The 15,519-nt window shown below is 50.0% G+C and overlaps 1 protein-coding gene across 5 annotated transcripts in view; it reads left to right on the top strand.

The window, feature by feature from the left end:
• NTRK3 (neurotrophic receptor tyrosine kinase 3) overlaps window positions 1-15,519 on the top strand; it is a 384,145-nt gene that overhangs the window by 272,415 nt on the left and 96,211 nt on the right. Inside the window, exons 14-15 of one of the 5 annotated variants that reach the window (XM_077871700.1) lie at window positions 4,312-4,446; window positions 5,931-8,074. The exons of 3 other annotated variants lie outside the window; for them this stretch is intronic. In XM_077871700.1, the coding sequence (XP_077727826.1) occupies window positions 4,312-4,446; window positions 5,931-6,049 (254 nt within the window). In that variant the 3' untranslated portion in view covers window positions 6,050-8,074. Of the gene's footprint in view, window positions 1-4,311; window positions 4,447-5,930; window positions 8,075-15,519 lie in introns of those variants that run through there. One more of the 5 variants, XM_077871708.1, reaches the window with a different exon arrangement.

The raw sequence follows: 15,519 nt of genomic DNA, 5'->3' as shown, positions 1-15,519 counted from the left end.
ATAGTATATGAAGAGACCTGCTAGCTGGCTCCTGACAACCTTTGGTCAAGTGCCTTGTACATTTAAGCACCTGGAACACACAGCCAGCTGAGAATACAGTGCTGCCTTGTCTCCCAAAAGCCTTGTAAGTGGTCTTCAGCATGTTTTGTCATTGGGACTGTTATTTTGAAACACTATGCCCTCTTACCATGAGATTCAGTTCTGGAACGAACTCTACTTTCTGAGATAGGTTTGTCCCTTGGATGTAGGTTTTCAGCCCCTTCTTTATAATTTTTCACTGTGACCAGAAGGAGCCTAGGTTTGGTCATTCTGGGGACCGACAGTGAGGCTTGCTGAGATGGCATTCCCCAGTTCTTTAATGCATAGCCATAACCTAGTGCTAGCTTTATGCTTATTGCAAAGTTTTAAACTCAGATGCTAAGGCAAACCATGCAGGTGTTGTAAACAAGTGGAGGGGTCAGGTAGAGGATAATAGGGAGTGGTAGAGTATATGGTGAAGTGGAGAACACATGCCCTGTCTAAATTGAGTGGCCACCATGTTGCTCTAGCTGATTTGCACTATGCAGAAATAGCTGGCCCAGCATTGCCAGAACTCTTAGATTTTCAAGGGAAGCTACAAATACAGAAACTTTAAATGTGAAATCTCTCAAGTTTTAAATGTTGGCAACTAAGTAAAAAATTTTAAAAAGAAATTGTGCTGAAAAAAGACACATCCTAGAGCCACATATGGCCTATAGGTTAGGTTTGCAACCTCAGAATAAAAGAAGAGCTATGAGAAATTTAAGCAATTTTTAAGAGACTTTTAAGCAAGCTAAGTCATGCCCAGCAAGACTACACATTTTAGTGTCACCTACCTGGGTCATTGCCACCAGCCTTCTACTGAATCAAATGGCAGGAGAAGAAAGAAATTAGATAGAAACAACAGAGTAGCCACATTAGGAGGCAAAGTAGAGAACAAAGTAACCATTGTCCTATCCTCCAGGGATCGCTAGGCCTCCTTGGTGACCTTCTCTCCATGACCTTGGAGAGGCCACCACACAAGCAGGACATGAAGCAAGAGATGTCTATCTGTGAGGGAGATTTTCTTTACCATAATACACTCTTTTTTGACCCTTCTTGTTCATGTAGTGGTCTAGAGGAGGGTGCTGGGGAGAGTTCTTCCCTGCACCATTCTTGGCTTCCCAGGGGTATTCTCAAATATTCCATCCTCTTGCTGTGGGTGTGACTATATTCTGGATAATTGCTCTTCTCTCCAAACTCATTAGCATCTCTCTTTCATCAGACTTCCTTTTCATCCTTCCTAAGCGGAACTCCCAAAAGTATCATCAAAATGAAGGAGTCAATGTGTAGATGGAGTTTGGGTTTCCTTTCTTGGAAGGTCCCAATGCACGCAAAGTGTTACTGTAAGAGTGGTGGGTGTGGCAGGGCAGAAAATGAAGCAACCTAGAGAAAGGTTAGACCAAGCACCTGCTGAAGGGGGGCAAAAGCAGGCATGGGCATGCTCATCTTCCTCGCTTAGGAAGCTGTGAGTGAGGAAAGAGCATTCTAGCCCTCCATCGGGCCTTGCAGAGGGGGCTGTATATAAAGCCCCACTTGCTCTGGAGAATGTCCCCACCACTGACTGCTCCCTTGACTTCCATGTCAGCCTCTTGTTCTTGATATAGATTTTCAACAAAGGGAAGCCATATTGCAAAGTAGTTAATTCTAAGGACTTTGGGGTTATGAAGAACTTGGTTCAAAATCAGACTCTGCCACAAAGTGAACTTGGTTGGTTTGTTTGTGTTTTATTTGTATTTATTTATTTTTTAAGATTTTATTTATTTATTCATGAGAGACACAGAGAGCCCAGAGAGAGGCAGAGACACAGGCAGAGGGAGAAGCAGGGTCCGTGCAGGGAGCCTGATGTGGGACTCGATCCTGGGTCTCTAGGATCACGGCCTGGGCTAAAGGCAGCACTAAAATGCTGAGCCAGCCAGGCTGCTTGGTTTGTTTGTGTTTTAAAATATATTATAGGGCCTTAGTTTCTCCACATTTAAAATAGGGTTAATAATCGCAGTTTTTTAAAAGATACTGGGGGATACTGGATTAGCTGTAGGCAGTGCCTGGTACTATCCCTACCATACGTGTTGATCCTGGAATTCCAGGGGGCTCAGCGATGCCTCTGATGGTAGGACTATTACAGCGGGACATTGGTTGGGGGATCCCTTCTTCAGTCTGTGCCTTCCTACAGCGTAGTTCAGAACATCTCACCTCTTCTTCCCCTTCGGGAAAGCTGGGGAGACTGTGGATAGAATGCCCCCCCGGCTGGGGTGGGGTGCAGAGTGGGCTCCTCACCCTCACATCTGTCCTGATGTCCCCTCCTACTCTTACTTCCTGGACAAGGATCTGAATTACCCTGTGTCACTGGGTCCCTGTTCAGGCACCCCTGACCTTAGCACCAGGACTCCTGTGTATTTCAACCTACTCCTGAGTCTAAAGTGCTTTTCTCACAGCCGATACCGTGTAAGTGCTAAGCACTAGTGTGATGTAGCAACTTGAAGATGACAAACGAATACATTTGAAGAGGAAATGTTGGAAAATAATCCAATAGAGCTCCATTTGGTATTGGGCCTTTTATCAAGGCCATAACCTAAACCACTTTATGGAGTTAGGTAATAAAATTATCATGTCAGATAACAAAAGGAGGAAGCAGGGACAGAATGGGAAGCCTTGAGAATCTGAAGCTGCATGAGGAGTGTGTAGGCAGGAGATGCAGGCACGTTCTCCCCAGTGGATGCTGGAAAGCTGGAGGCGCTAGACTCCCAAGGCCAGAGCATGCAGTGGAGCTGAGCTGAGACCCCAGAGAGGGGCGGGTGATTGGGATCTGCAAGGCTGACGGTCTAGCCCCCTTTTGTGTTGCACGCCATCAGAGCTGAGCCTTTTCTACTCCAGTGAATCTTGAAGGCCTTGCTTTTGAAGGTTGAACCTGCTTTCAGCCCAGTGGGATTAGGCTCCAGTGCTTTTACCCAGTCCTGTGGGTGCTCAGTGCCCCTTCTTCCCCAGCCTTCCTTCCCAGCAACCCTCACTTCCCAAAATGATTCCAGAGTCTCTGGCTTACTGCTCAGGAAACTATACCTAGACAGTCCCTGCAGACCAGGCTCTGTTCTGAGTCACAGAGGACCTGCAGCGAACTCTATGCTGCATGGCTTTGGGAGAGCTGTCACCAGATGGAGGAAGAGGTTAGACATAGAGGTCTTGGGGTGTGGTGAGCGAAGCCTTCTTTGGAGTGGGCTTGCCCCTCCTCAGTCTTCCTTCCACCCATCTTTGCCTTTCCTGGGTCAGTGTCCACGGTGGTCCTGGTCTCCCCTGCCCTCCCACAAGCAGATGCCTTTTCCTTCCCGTTCCAGGGTTGTTCTGAGCAATAAGGGGGGAGGAATGGAGGATCTTGGAGCAGTGCCTCCTATGCTATCAGGATTCAGCACTTAGAATCTTGGAAAGGCTCCACCTGGGAAAGAGTTCCAGAGAAAACAAACTTCAGATCCCGGCTAATATGGGAAAAGGCTCATGTTCACGGAGGCAGCTTCAGGGACCTTGGCAGAGCCTTAGGCAGGCTTGGCCCCTGCCTTTAATGGATCCGACATGGAGCCTTCCAGGGCCCATGATACTGCATGGCCTCCAAAGGAGACTTCACTCTCAAGCTGTAATGATACACTTTTTGTAGGATTTTTACTCCTTGGGTCTAGTGAACCAACAGCCTTGGTTCCAACTGTTTATGCCCTAACAAAGGCAAGAAATATTTTAAGGGACCAAACTCAAAACTATCACCGCCCCCCTCCCCATCCCCTCCTCATCCCCTCTTATCAAGTTGTTTTCCTCTTGGAGATTAGCTGAATTTTTTCCTGAGGGAGAGAAGAGGCCAAAAAGAAGGTCTTGGGACCTGCAGGGTCATCACCCAAGTGATAAGAATCATCCTTCTGGCCCTGGGAATGGCATGCAGACTAGCAGCGATGGGCACAGGGTCAGGGTGCTGTGGCCCAAGAAGGGAGATGGGAGGCAAACATGCTAGGGAAGGGTTGGACAGAGTTCATGATGATGACAAGTCTTTCCTGACTCCCTGATTATAGTTTTTTAATGCCGCTGTGTGATACTCCGAGGACAGCGTGTCTAGATCTTATGCATAAAATAAACCAGGTGGCCCTACAGGTAAAGCAGGAGTAGGGAACACCTGGGCTTCCGTTTCTGGCATTGTGCACGTGAAAACGACGTCCCCTGTTGTTGCACTTGGGGCTCAATACTGACCATTAACTCCCCCATGTCTGCCTCTTCTGCCAGGGGTCTTTTCAAACCTAGACAATCATGGGATATTAAACTTGAAGGATAATAGAGATCATCTAGTCTCATCAACTCACTATATATATGAGGAACCTGAGGTCCAGAGTGGGGAAGTGTCTTACCCAAGGTCACATGGTGAGTTACTCCTTTGACGTCTTTATATTCAGTACAGACCCCTCCCCCAACTGATTTTGCTGAAGAGTACTAAGACCTCATGGAGACTCCATATGTCCCAGAGGACTGACTAGGTGCCCAGTGTGGGATTGCTACTAAAATCCCATAGGTCAGAGGAGTCTTCCAGGGAGGACATGTCATAGGGCCAAGGTAAGGGGTGTGGGAGAAGCAAGAGAGGGACCATAGCCCAGAGAGAAACAGTGAAGTCACACACCTTCTAGGCAGGCTGCCCAGACCAGTGGCCTGCACCCCTTCCACCTGAGAACCAAGAGAGCCCTCATCCTGGGCTAACGCCACATCTTATCCTGAAGCTGAACATGATGTCATAGACAAGGAAGTTTCCCTCTGTCCTCTCAAACCTGACCCCGCTCCCTCTAGATCAGAGGGCTCCCAATGCCCAGATTACTCAACTGTATTTTGAACATCATGTCATCTGGGAATGAGGAGGGAGAGTCTCAATGCAATCAACTCAGTCTCTTCCCATCGTAGCGTCAACATCCAGCTGCCCATTGTGACCTTCACATGCCTGCACATGGCTTTCATGAGAAGATAGGCTTGGTCCTGTCTTGTCCGCACACACACACATTCAACAAACATACACACTATACAGACATTATTTTACAGACACTCTTAAAAATCTGGGGTTGATTGAGAAACCTCCATCTGGAGGTTTGATCAGGAACACCCACGTCTCTGGACACTCTGGACATCTGATTCATTCAGGCCATGGCCATGTAGCCAGACAGGAGCTACCAGTGTCATTCCTCGAGAACATTGCCATCCCCTCTAAGACTTGGAATTATGATAAGGCCAAAAGAGCAGCTGTTATTTCCTAAACTTGCCATGGAGCTGGTGAAATGAAAACAAAAAGTCAACAAGAAAGAGCTGGCAGGCTTGGAAGAATAGCGCTCCTACCCCCAGGGGTGGTAGTCTATAGGATTCCAGCTCCTAGGATTAGAAGTGGCCCTTAACAATGCAAGTCCTGAGGAAGCGTTCCCTTCCACCTCTCTGCCCCGTCAGTGACCGTAGTGGTGATGCCCTTTCCCATCTACCTGTCCGCTCATCCTCAGGGGATCCTCCCCAGTAGATGAGGCTGCTCCTGCTCCTCCGTGACGACCCAAGGCCAAGCCCCACATAGTTTGTTCATTTCCCTTCCTCTCGGTTCAGTGGAGGCTGCAGCAATAGGGAGTGTTTCCAGTTTCTCTGACCATGCTTGGTTTTAAGTTAATCCCCTCCTCCTGTCCTTCCCTTTTGCTGACAATTCATTTGGCAGTTTCCAATATATATATGTATCCATATCTCTAACCCTTCCCCTCCCCACCCCCCACCCCCTTCAAGCTCCCTCTCTGTTTCCCCTCTTAGTTTTGGTCTTCTTTGGGGGTTTTGGTTTTTACTTTATTTTGCTTTTTTCTGTTTTTCTGTTTTTTTGTTTTTGTTTTTTATAGGTTTCAGAGAAATTATGTTGAATCCAATAAGCCTTCCCGGACATTCCAAGCCTCTTAACCATGGCATCTATGTTGAGGATGTCAGTGTTTATTTCAGCAAAGGACGTCATGGCTTTTAAAAACTCCTTTTAAGACTCCCTGTTTTGATGTCACCTTGGTAGGCTGGGCCCTCTGAGAGGTGGGAAGCTCTAGGCGCTGTTCTCTTTGGATCCGGGGATGCTAAGTAGAAACTGCATGAGCCACCGGTGCCCCCTGCACCCTTTAACACCACCAAGATGGGGGTCCTCCCCCATCCGTCACCGGCAGGGTTGTCCTTCCCCTCAGACATCACTGTGCTCCTTTTACCCCCTGGCCTCCGAGGCAGCTCCTGCCGCCATCTTTAGAGCCAATAAAGAGAATTAAAAACCTGTGCACCAAGAACCATCTTTTAAACACACTCTAGCCATTCTCTTGCTTTACAAAAACAACCCAACCACCACGAGAAAGCCTGACGAAGTCCAGCCGTGCTCCGGCCTCGCTAACCCTGCTTGGAAGTGTGGGGTCTCCCTGGCTCTCCCTAGGATATCAGGCTATATCCTCTTAGCGATCTCATCGCCCTGCAACCTCCAGTGGGGAAGAGCGGCTAAGCAGAGGTGGAGACCACGTGGTGAGAGAGGGGGAGCCAGGCCCAAGTGTTGGCACAAGATTAGGTCTCAGAGGAAAGAATGGAAACCAATCATTTTATATATATATATATATATATTTATATAGATAGATAGATAGATACACAATGTATCTACACATTTGTGTATCTATCTATCTATATATATATATAATTTTTTTTTTTTTTTGGTGGAGAAAACCATACTTTTTTGGGACACATTTTTCCCCCTTCCTTCCTCTTCTCTGGAATGGCTCACAGTGAGTGTGGTATTACAAAACTCCTTGGCCCCTACATCTGCAGTCCTGACGAGCTTTTGCTACAGAAGGTCTTGCCCGTGAATTGGCCGTCCTCCTAGGACCACAAGGGACCCAGGGAGTCAGGGGCCAAGACCCTTCCTGCTAGTCCCTGGCCCCAGGATTGGCTCTCTACCCCCACTTTCATTTACTCTTGACTCTGAGAACTTTTGGAACCCAATGGAATCACCATTTCAAGGCCAAGATGAGCTGAAGGGGAAGAGAAGGAAAAATGGCCTCCTCCAGCCCCTCTCATGGCACCAGTGGAAGTGTCATCCTGTTCTCTGGTCAATATATGTGTTTACTTTGCTTGCTTTGACTCATGCCTTACTCCATGGCCACCCTCTCCCAAAGAGGGGGTTTATTCCTCCCATTTTCAGCTTGATCCACGGGGGAGAGAGAAGGAGATGGCTTTGCCCTGCTTCGATAGGAAAGGCACAGCCGTAGGGCCCGAACCTCTCCCATATTTGCTGCCCTGTTGGCCAAGTGGACTTCGGGCTGGGCCCAGCCACTCCCACCTGTGTTACCTCCATTGTAAGAGCTGCCCCTTGATGATGGAGAGCATGAAGCAGGGGGTCTCCCATGGGGAGCTCTTAGGACAGACCCACTAGGTTTGGGGTGGTGACACACAGCAAGAGATAGTAGATTCTCTGGCTTCGGCAAATTGACATGGGAATCAAACTTCCCACTGAACGTTTCCTTCCTGGGTCCTGTGGATGGTGTTCTTTGTGCTAAGTTCCCATTCTGATTCTGCAGGTGCCTCCCTGGGATTTAAAATCACGAAGCTTTCCAAGTTCTTGGCCTGTATCTGGGATGACCTCCCAAACACTGTAGTGTCCAGACTATGATGCAGGGGGTTCAGTTTTTCTCCAGGGCCTCGAGCTGTGTGTGTTTCTAGCCCCTGCCAACTTCCTGCCATCCTGCTCCCCATTGCTTCGTGTCAGGCTGTCCCCATTGTGTCCTGCTGACCCTTTGGGTCGGGGCCTCCTCCCGAGTGTGGCTTTAAGGAGTAAGCTTGAGGATGATGTTTTTTAATTATTGTAAATCATTACCTCATTTCCAGCCTGCCAGGCTCCATCCATCCCAGCATCTTTTATTCTGTCATTTTCTCACCTTGTGCTATGACAATGGGGCGTTGTATTTCCACAGAGACTTATAGGAGTGTTCAGTGTATAGTTTCTTAATAAACACTTTATTTTCTAATGAAATGACTGCATCAGACCTCTTATTTGGCAATTTTGCAAAGAATATTGAAGATACAGAAATTCCCACATTTCTCCTCTGCCTCCCCTCCCCATTTTTACTGATCCTCTTTTAAAGACGTTTCTTAGTTCAATCCTTGTTTGCAAAAGTGTTTACAATCTGTTGCATTGGTTGCTTTCATTGAGACTCCTCCAGTTAGGTCAAACCCATCTAGTGAAGTGTTTTCCTCATTCTGTTGAGGAAGACTCAGAGGCACAGAGAGGCTGAATGGTTCACCCAGGGTCACACAGCACAAGAGGCAGAAGCAAGATTCAAACCTGACTCATCCAGACACCACTCAGGCCACTGAGACCCTCACCTCCTTGGTGACTCAGGGACTCTCCTTTTGTCAGCAGCCGAGGCTTACAGTGATCCTTTCCAGAGCTGATATGTAAGAGGTTTGGGAGTAGAACTGAAGGATTCTTGCCCCAGCAAGTCACTAGGACTCTCCCTCAGATGGAGCGGTTTCATTCTTTCCCTGGATCTTGAGGACATGACCTTGCCCAGAGGAAGACGGGGCTATGGGCTTATAAGCTAGTCTGCTGATCACTCAGGGGAGCCCCATCCACACCCACATACACACACTCCGGTGGACCAGACTCTCCCCTGGGGTCTCCTGTGGGCTGCCCAGAGTGGTAGGCAGTTGTAGGGTCCTACTGAGAGATGAGGCATAAGTGAGCTGGGTGTGGCCATCTGCCCTGGGTTCCCGGCCCTGACACAGCTGGAAGGGTTGCCATGCCTCTAACTTAGAACATCTTCCTTTGAGGAGGAGGGGACTCTACACAGGCTATCTGGAGCAGGAGTCAAGGGCAGAAGAAGAGTGAGGAAGATTTCCTGGGTTGAATTGGACCTTTCACTGGGCCTCCACAGGCTTTGTGACAACTTGGCTTACTTAGGTAACAGAGCAAGGTGGGTGAGCTCAAAGTGGGAGTTCAACAGGGAAGTGGTCAGGCTAGGGTGGTGCTTTTTTCCCTGACCTTCATTGACTTAATCTCTTATTTAAATTGAGTTTAAGCCCCCCTCCCTCACAACCTCACCCCAAATGGAAGTTCCTCTTCTCTAGAGTGGCCTGGATAGGGCATTACCCCAGCTCTCCATTCTCCTATTTTCTCTGGTTCCGGGGCTGGAATTGGAGTGCCCTTTGGAACCATGGGGAGAACTTTCATTTTTAGGTAAGAGATTTGAGCTTTGTTATATTCCAATGCATGAAACCTCCAATGCAGGGGAGGAGGGGAGATGAGCACCCAGCTCAGAGCAAGGGCCCCACACCAGCCCTGGGAAGGGTGTGCTATTCCAACATAGGAAGAGGCAACAGGAAAGATGGGGGTATGGGGGTTTGGGGGCAAGGAAGGGGACTAGAGCTTGTGCAGTGGCTTCTATTTTGTCTGTGAAGTGAGATCTAGGGAGAACTGAGCAAGTCTGAAGTGCAGCGGAGGAGACATTGGCAGAGGGCAGGGAAGCACAGGGAGTTGTCAGGCGGATCAAGGACCGGGCTGAGCAGGGTTTAGTGTCCAGGACTCTGTTTTCCATGTTTCCTGCCAGACCCTAAAGTGCCAGGCATTTATCCCAGTGTTAGAGCCTCTGGGCCCATTAGAGCCAGAGGGGGCAGGCCCAGAGAGCAGACTCCACCCAGAAGGATGCTGGCCGGGCCTGGCTTCGCGCAGGGCGACTCAGGGCACCAGCAAGACCTCCTGAGTTTGGAATATCACCCACAGGACTTCCCAGTGGTTTTCCGGGACTCCAGCTTGCACTGTGATCCTGCAGCTCAGATCCACAGCTGATGCAGGCCATGAATCTGGTGCTCTTGCCAGGTGCCTCTCTGGATCTCAATTCTAGAGGGGGACATTGGGGAGGACTGGTTCTGAATGAACCCTATTCTTGGGAGCCTGGAGAGCGGGAAACTCACTCTATGAAAGGAGAAGACAGAGGTAGGACCTTCCAGGGACATGCTCCGGAGAGGACTGGAGGCTTTGACAAGGGTTACACAGCCAGATCCCAGACTGGTTACCAAGCGCCGAAGAATGGGCCCTGCCTGCAGAACGTTAACAGCGATCACTAGGTCACTTACACAGATCTGCTCAAAGCCAAGCACATTTTACCCAGAAGGAAGCTGAGACCCCGAAAGATCAGTGGCTGGCCCCGGTTTTCACAGCTTGTGACAATCAGAAGCAGGGCTGGCAGGAGGGGTCCCTGACTACAGTGTTCCTCCCGGGCTGCTCTGCTGCCACATGGAGCAGTCAGGCTTCTGCTTCTAAAAGGCTGCAGTCCTGGGGGCTGCACAGCCACAGTCTTCCCCTACCCCCCCACACTGAACAAGTCTCTTGGGGGCTCTTTGAGGCTAGATGCACTCCTCAGGGTGCATTTTTTTTTCAAGATTTGATTTATTTATTCATGAGAGACTGACAGAGAGGCAGAAACACAGGCAGAGGGAAAAGCAGGCTCCATGCAGGGAGCCCAATGTGGGACTCGATCCCAGGACCCCGGGATCTTGCCCTGAGCTGGAGGCAGATGCTCAACCACTGAGCCACCCAGGTGCCCCAAGCAGGGTGCTTTTTAAAGACTCCCCGGAAAAGAATGTCTACAGTATTTTTTTTTCTTCACTCATTCTAGCATTTTGTGACCCCACACTCCCGAAGGTGTGGTTGGTCTTAGGTCTAAGATGAATTCCCAGCTTGAAGTCAGTGAGATTGCCAAGCAGACAATGGTGGGAGAGCTTGATGTTGGGGAGGGCTTGTTGGGGGAGACGCCTGATCCTCAGGTGGGTGAGGCTGCCCAGGTCTCGGGCAGGTGTGAGCAGCTTCAGACAGGAAGGTGGTGGAAGGAAGGAAGATCCTTACCTGACTCGCCCCCATTCGAACTTTTTGTCCCATCTGAAAGACCTCCCGGTGTGTCGAAGCTCAGCCATGTGCTTCTTACCCAGCAAAAGAACAGATGCTAAGTATGTGCAGTGTGGAAACCAAGAAGCTGGCCTCTGGGCCACCCTGGCTCTTCCCCTCCTGTGTGGGAATTCCTTCTGCAGCCAGGCTTCCAGCAGCCGTGTCCTCACCTCCACCACCCAGCCACAGGTGTGACTGGGCTGGGACGCCTCTCCTGGCAGGGCCCAGATCCTGCAGGTCAAGCCCAGGCATGAGCAGAGGCCGCTGTATCTCAGACACAGCAGTGCAGGGCAGGAGTGGGTTCGATGCCACAGAGACAGGACAGGAGCAGGGACAGCAGTGCAGGAGGGCTTTGTTGCTGTGCAGCTTTCTGAGCCGTGCCTCACATGGATTGGGCAGAGGGCCTTCGCCCTTCAGTGTTCAGGGACTCTGAGCTCTGGCTAGACTCCTGCATTGCTGCCACAGTAGTTCTAGAAGGGAGAGAGAAATGAGGAGAGGGGGACCAAGGAGGTGGGGGCTGGCGATGATGCTGGCTGCTCTGGGGCTCCTCTGGGAAGGACAGGAACAGAGGGAAACTCTTGAGTGTGACAGTGGAGGTGGTGATAGGGCAGTGAGGAGCCCCGGAGTGGATGGGAGCCTGGTTTGCAGATTGTCCAGGAGACCTGGGGCTCACGCCCTGCCATCTCCCAGCTCCATGGCACCCTTCACGACCCCCTCTTCCGTGGGGTTGATGTGGGCAAAGCTGCTGCAGACTCCAGTTGCCTTGAGTGGTTCTGATCTTGCGCTTTGCCATTAGAAATCCCATGATCATCCCTGCACTTCCCACCTTCCTGAAAACCCTCACCTGGGCCTGACAGTGTCGCTCTCTGAGCTAAGTAGGATGCCTTGTTCAACCCTACCTGAACCCAAAAATGAATTGAAAGAGATGTGCTGGTGAGAGAGGGGTCCCTCATCTGAGTTTTGGGGGAGTGGTTCAAGAATTCCATCAGGATTCTAAGATCCATTTGGGTAGGATTTTAATCCCAGCTCCTCTTCTCGGTGGGTGACACTTGGATAAAGTGAAATCTCCTCCGCTTGCTCGGGGAGGTTTCTGCATGGAGAGGAGGTCTATGGCCTCTTTGTAGCTTTGGCCCTGGCTGCCAGGACACTTCCCCTCCTGTCACAAGATACCAGGGTGCATGCCTCAGAGGGCTAGATCTTTCCCCACCGTGCTGGGCTTGCAGGGGGCTGGAAGTCTGTGGTTCAAGTATTCTGTGTGCTCCAGGGTGGGGGACAGTGAGAACGGAGGAGAAGGAGGAAGTATTGGCCTGGCCTTGGACAAGACCTTGCTGGCTCCCCTGAAAGCAGAACAAGCAGGTAGAGGATCTCTGAAAAGCACAGATCCTGCAGGGAGTAGAGGATTCTGCTGGTCCTGATTCTGTGTCAAAGGCCTCCAGCCCCAGGCAAGACCCAGTCCACGTGGGCCCACTTTGGGAGAGAATCTGCAACTATCTGGGATAAAGGGGAGAAGCATGATTACCAAATTCTCAGAGAAGAGCCAGAGCTGTAGAGAGGTCCTGGCTGAGGGCTTTGATGACACTTCCCAAGCTGAGGAAACAGGAGACACACAAACTTTCTGCACAGCTCTGGGCTTCCAGGGTCATGGTTTTACCCACAGCCCTCTGCAAGCAGTGGCTGCCGGAGGCCTCTCTGATGTAGAGGAATGTGACTTTGATTTGGCTAAGGGTGGAGAAGGGAGCACATGGCATCACAGCAACACGGGAGCTTGGCTTTTCTGAGAGGCAGAGATGCTGAGCCATACCCCCATCCTCGCGCGTCCCGTCAGAGCAGTATCCTGTGATTACTGAGGGTTTGGAGGGATGGTCAACACTCCCCACTCGGCAATGGAGAGGGTTCGAAGACCAAGGAGCCAGCCTGCCAAAGGTATGAGTTCCAGGATCGTGCTTTCTGGTTTGTGGCTTCATCAAAGTTTGGGAGGGCAGGTCACCGTGTCAGCTCAGATAACACTCCTGCCAAGCCTGACTCCGGTAAGTAACGCCGGAGGCCTTGGTGGCTAATAGTGACAACCAGCTTGTCTTCATGGCTCTCTTTCCCCTCAGCTCCTGCTGCCCACGAGCTATTACCACGGCAGCAACATGAAGCCTGGTTCTGCCGTTGGGGACCCCACTGCAGCAATTGGCCTGCTTCCCTTAAAAAAGACACAGCCTTTCCTCCTTTATCCCCAAGCTCATTCCGCAGTGAGAAGGGCAGGGACCCGTCCCGGCAAAGTGATTTCATTGCTGTCAAATATGGACGGGAAATGCTTCCTTTATAGAGCCGTGAAGCACCGCTCTGAAGCTCCCTCTACTTTTGGCCTGTTTTGGTCCTTGTGATGTGGCTTCAATGCAGTGTTCTTACCTCTGTAAGGCTTGCAACAGCCTTTGGCCAAAGGTCATGCTATGCTGACTCCCAAATGGACTTCTCAGGGAAAGAGGGTGTGGGGGCTCCCTCACCCAGGAGACCGCTGGACTGACAAGAGTTCTGTCCTTCTCAGTCTTTATCAGCACCGGCTGGACCAGTAGTCCCCAAGAGCTGCTCTGTCACTGCCGGGCTCAAGAAGTGCAAGTCCTAAAGTCTGTGTCCCATGCACCAAATGTAGGTGTTGCTCCCAGGCCCTCCTTCAGACAGTCTCAGGGAGAAAGAAGGTGCCGGAAGGCAGGCTGAAGAGTACAGTCTCTGTGTTCTATGGACATCAAAGTGTTGGCCTTCTCTTGCTGTTAGTTCTGAGAGAAAACTCACAAGACAGCCCAAGGGGGAAATCTCACAGCCATTTCTGTCATGAGCCTCAGTCTGGCCAAGAGGGCACAGCCAGGATCCGTGACTCTGGCTGCTCTTGTCTGAGGGCCACAGCTCTGGACCGAAGCCTTTCACTTCAGAGGGAGCCAGAGGCGGAGCTGGCCAGTGAGAACTTGAGTCTGTTCTTTCCCACAGTCAGTGGGGAGCAGAGGAGGCATCACAAATATAGAATACATTCTGAGAATGTCCTTCCTGGGAGAATTTAAATTCTGAGCCCATGTTTGCATGACTCATGGAATCCTTCCATCTTGATGGTTGTCAGTTTGGCATCTCTGCTCCCATAATAGGCAACTGCCACTAGCGCCCCTGATGGATAAAGGCCAACCTGGTTGTTAAGACCAGAGTAACCCCCCGGTGCATTTTTGGGATGGCATTTTTAGCCATCTTTGTAGTTTTAGTGGGTCAACCACTTGACCAGCCATAGTCTCGCATGAATTGACCAGTTTTCTGGGCAAAGCTTCAGTGTCTGCAATATGACTCTCTCTTAATTTGAGTCCTGAACTTGCAGAGAAACCTATTCCTCTTACTCCAGTTATTACATAAACAATGTAAATGATGTAAATGTTATCAGGATCAGGTGCTCCCCTTTTCATTGGTTGTGACAATGCTTCCCTAGAGTCTCATGAGGTGCTAAGAGCCCATCCAATCACTTGGATGGAGAATGTTGCATGGTATAGCCAATCTCTTTTACATTCACGATACACATTAGGATATTAAAGGCTCTGAGAAGTCCTCCTTTAAATCTAATTGAACACAGAATGCTCTTCACTTAATGCCTATCAATAGGTTTACACACACACACACACACACACACACTGGGTTCTGGTGTGGTCAGAGGTATTTGTTTATTTTTTAGTAGAACAAAGCAGGACGTTAATCAATCACTGACCTTGATATAAGATGAACAACCACACCCTAACACCTTTGCCCAACTATAGGCTCAGTCCCTGCTTCTGCCCTCTGCTTGGCATAGAGGCAGATATGATTTCGAGAGCTGATGGGTAGGTACTCTTGTGAAGAGCAGGAAATCTTCACTGTGGTATCTCAGAAGAAAATGGTAAGTCATCTCACATAAGAGTGTAAGACTTCAGCACAAAAACCTGGCCACCTTCCTTGGCTGGTGGAGGAGACATCATCTAGTAGTAGTATACAGAAATGAAGACCTGGAGCCCAGTCTCAGCACCTCCACTAGCCAAATGACTTGGGGTAAGTTACCTTTCCTTGTTGCATATTGTCTCTGAGCTTGCTAATCGTCAGATAAAAAGACTCCACCTAGACAGGTCCTCCAAATGCCATATCCCCAGGAATTGCTGTTGTCTCCTGGTGGGAGGAGCCCCCTCCTGAAATGTTGGGGGTCTTGAAGGCAAGGGGAGGGAAGTGAGAGAGATGGCTACCCTTTCACATGAGGGCTGGTGGATTTCTCTGGATGAGGAAGGAAGCAGATGCTTGGGGGTTAATAGACCCTCTCTGTCACAGCTGGACAGGGCCAAGCGGGAGTTCTCAGCAAGATTTTCCGACTTTGATCTCAAGAAGGCAGCTCTGCCTAACAAATAGTCTGAAATGTCAAAGAATAAATGTTAAAGCTTGAGGGGTCATTCTCTGGGGAGTTGCCTGGGCTGACTAGGGAGGGAGAGGAGGAGGGAGAGAGGGACACAGCAGAATCCTTCACATAAAGATTCCGACTTGGTTTTGTGATATTT

This window comes from Canis aureus, chromosome 2 (genome assembly GCF_053574225.1).
Source record: "Canis aureus isolate CA01 chromosome 2, VMU_Caureus_v.1.0, whole genome shotgun sequence".
Lineage (NCBI taxonomy): Eukaryota > Metazoa > Chordata > Mammalia > Carnivora > Canidae > Canis > Canis aureus.
This window is presented reverse-complemented; position numbering and strand designations above follow the sequence as displayed.